At 58.6% G+C, this 2,714-nt stretch overlaps 1 protein-coding gene across 1 annotated transcript in view; it reads left to right on the top strand.

The window, feature by feature from the left end:
• Positions 1 to 1,793, top strand: part of LOC127750138 (uncharacterized) — a 10,606-nt gene extending 8,813 nt beyond the window's left edge. Inside the window, exon 2 of the mRNA XM_052270819.1 lies at positions 188 to 1,793. Within this exon, the coding sequence (XP_052126779.1) occupies positions 191 to 1,573 (1,383 nt within the window). The 5' untranslated portion in view covers positions 188 to 190 and the 3' untranslated portion in view covers positions 1,574 to 1,793. The remainder of the gene's footprint in view (positions 1 to 187) is intronic.
• Positions 1,794 to 2,714: the final 921 nt, after the last annotated feature.

The raw sequence follows: 2,714 nt of genomic DNA, 5'->3' as shown, positions 1-2,714 counted from the left end.
CCCCCCCATTTTTGCCCCGGTAGCCTAAACTCTGTGTGGGAACATTGCCCCCTCCCCCCCCGCCCCGGTGCCGACGCACGCTGGTGCTCCCAGGAAGGTCCTTCTCCCCACCGATCTAGGCTCGAGCGGAATACCCTGTTGCGATCCCCGAGTATATCCCCGAGTTGACTGCATCGTGTCATTGCAGACCATGGATCAGCTGGCGGACGATGTGCTCGTGGAGGTGATGCAGTACGTGGCCGTGCAGGATCTCCTCGCCCTCCGCCTCGCGTGCAAGAGGTTCCGGGACCTTGCCTTGCACCGGGACGTGTGGCGGCTCCGGAGGCTCAAGTATGACGACCCTATGGTGTGCACGGTGCTCCGGCTGGCACCATGCTTGCTGAAGGCACACTTCCAGGTCCCGTCGGGGAAGTGCCACATGCTGTACACGACTAGGTGCGCCGTAGCCGACCTAACTCTGATGGTATATGAGGAGGGCACCATGCACGCTGCCTTCGCCATCCGCAACCAGGAGGGACTCGGCCGGCTGAGACGCGTTGAAGTAAATTTCAGGGAGTGGTCTCAGCCCGGGTTACCCGTGCTGCTGGGGACATTAGCGTCGACAGCCGGGCTCATATGCCTCGACATTACCGGGCTATTCAGCTTCACATCACCATCGGTTGGTCCCTTGCCCGCTGTCCACAACCCCGTGTCCACAGCCAGCCTAAAGAGATTTCAATGTATACTGCAATTAGAGACGGAGCCCTTCTGCACCTCTATAATAAGTGCGCACAGTTCTACCCTGGAAGTGATTATCTTAAATGTCAAATGGCCGGTACACAGCGGTCGGGCATCAAGCACACTAGCGCCCCTGTTGGCCGATGTACCAAATCTTAGGTGGCTTGAGTGTCCCCTGCTCCCAGGAATGGAGGCTTTGGCAGCATGCGAGACGCTCAGGTCTGTGGTCCTTCACGTGCAGGCGGAAAGGATAAAACCCATCCCACCCATCCAGGAAGGGTTGGACTTTCTACGCCGCGCCACTCAGCTGCACCGAGTGCACCTGTATGTCTGTGTTCCCCACCTGGACCATCCTGGTGACGTCGCTGTCGACCTGGCGCTGGCGTTGGCCGCATCTGGGAAGTCTCGCGTCCGGGAACTGACAATCAGGGACGAAGCAAAAGGAGAGGACGACGAGTTTTCCCTGCACCCGCTGCTCAGGGCGCTGCCGTCGCTACCCGCGCTGCGAGACCTGTCCGTCGAGGGGCCGCCTGCCCAGCTGCTGCCCGGCATCAGCCCCGCCACGGCCCCGGCACTGCGGATGCTCGAGTTCCAACCGTACTCGCAGCCCATGGGGTGCGTGCACGCCTGGCTCCACAGCGACCAAGTCAGGGATGTTCTATCGTCAAATCCACGGCTCCACATAGGACTTTTGATTCCCGCCGATGCTTGTGAGAACGAAGATTGCCAGGCGTGCTCACAGGGATGTCACCAAGACATGTGGGGTTACGAACAAGTCGGTTTCTTTTCGCACGACCCAAGCAAGAAATGTTCACAGCATGACAGTGATTACCAGTGGTATCGCCTTCCTCTTTAAGTTCTGTTTGTACTGTTTTACTGCCCCTAATGGATAATTTTCTATAAAATTTGTGAAATATTGTTAACAAACATATAATAACAAATAAGTAGTCGAATTTCTTAAAGTCACTGGCGTTATCACTGTAAAAACTTAGCCCAGGATAGGCAGCGGTGACGACACCGTATGAGTAACAAAAGGTGGAACAATATAGGACAAACTTAGTTCCACGTTCGATATTTCACAACATGGCCAGAAATTCATAATATTAAGCGTGTTGCTGTTTTAAGCGTGAAGAAAGTGGATGGGAAATATTACGCTGGTTTGTTTCATAGTTCTTTCACGCCCCACAGCCGACGGGTACGGGGCGGAGGGGGTGCTCACGTATTCCCCGCGTCACGACTCGTGTGCGGCCGTGTAATTCTAACTCCGATCCTCTCTCACCGAAGCAACAACAACGCCCCGCCACGTCCCGCCCTCCTCGCGGCAGTAACCATACTCCTCCTGAGGCGCCAACGCCCCCCGCGCGCCGGTCCATTGCGGCGATAACCATGGACGACAACAGCCGCGCCCCGCCCCGCCGCGCCCCATCGGAGCCCCGCGCCCCGCCGCGCCACGTTCGTTTGAAATAATCACAACTCCCTCCTCCCCGGTGGTTGCACGCCGCTCCGAGCCGCGCCCTCTTTGGACACCGCGCGTCATGACGTGAGGAAAACGGACGGAAAAGATAAAGTAAAAAAATAAAAGCCGCGCGCGGCCGGGGAAAGAAGTAGGCGGGGCGGGAAATGAAAGATGCGACGACGCAAAGCAAGTAGTAAGTAATGTCGTTCCGTTCCGTTATAGTGGCGCGGCGCGGAGTGGCGCGACGCTCAGCCCGTCAATATTTCAAGCGAGGGCGGTCCCGCTCGCGCAGCTCGCGCCCGGTGGTGTAGCGCGGCCCTCCTCGTGGCCCGCGCCGCACCCCGCTCCGCCCCCCGCTCCGCCCCCCGCTCCGCCGCCGCGCCCCGATGGCTGTCGGAGAAAGTTACCGCGGCTTTGCGGCCCAACCGCTGTCTGGATTTCCGACTTGGCCAAGTTTTTGCGAACTGTGTAGGTTCGAACCCCTTCTTCTCACTCGGCTCTGCGCCTGGGCCCGGGCGGGCTGTCTTCTCCCTGGCAGGCA

The sequence above is a fragment of the Frankliniella occidentalis genome, unplaced genomic scaffold (assembly GCF_000697945.3).
Source record: "Frankliniella occidentalis isolate FOCC.00 unplaced genomic scaffold, Focc_3.1 Scaffold140, whole genome shotgun sequence".
NCBI lineage: Eukaryota > Metazoa > Arthropoda > Insecta > Thysanoptera > Thripidae > Frankliniella > Frankliniella occidentalis.
This window is presented reverse-complemented; position numbering and strand designations above follow the sequence as displayed.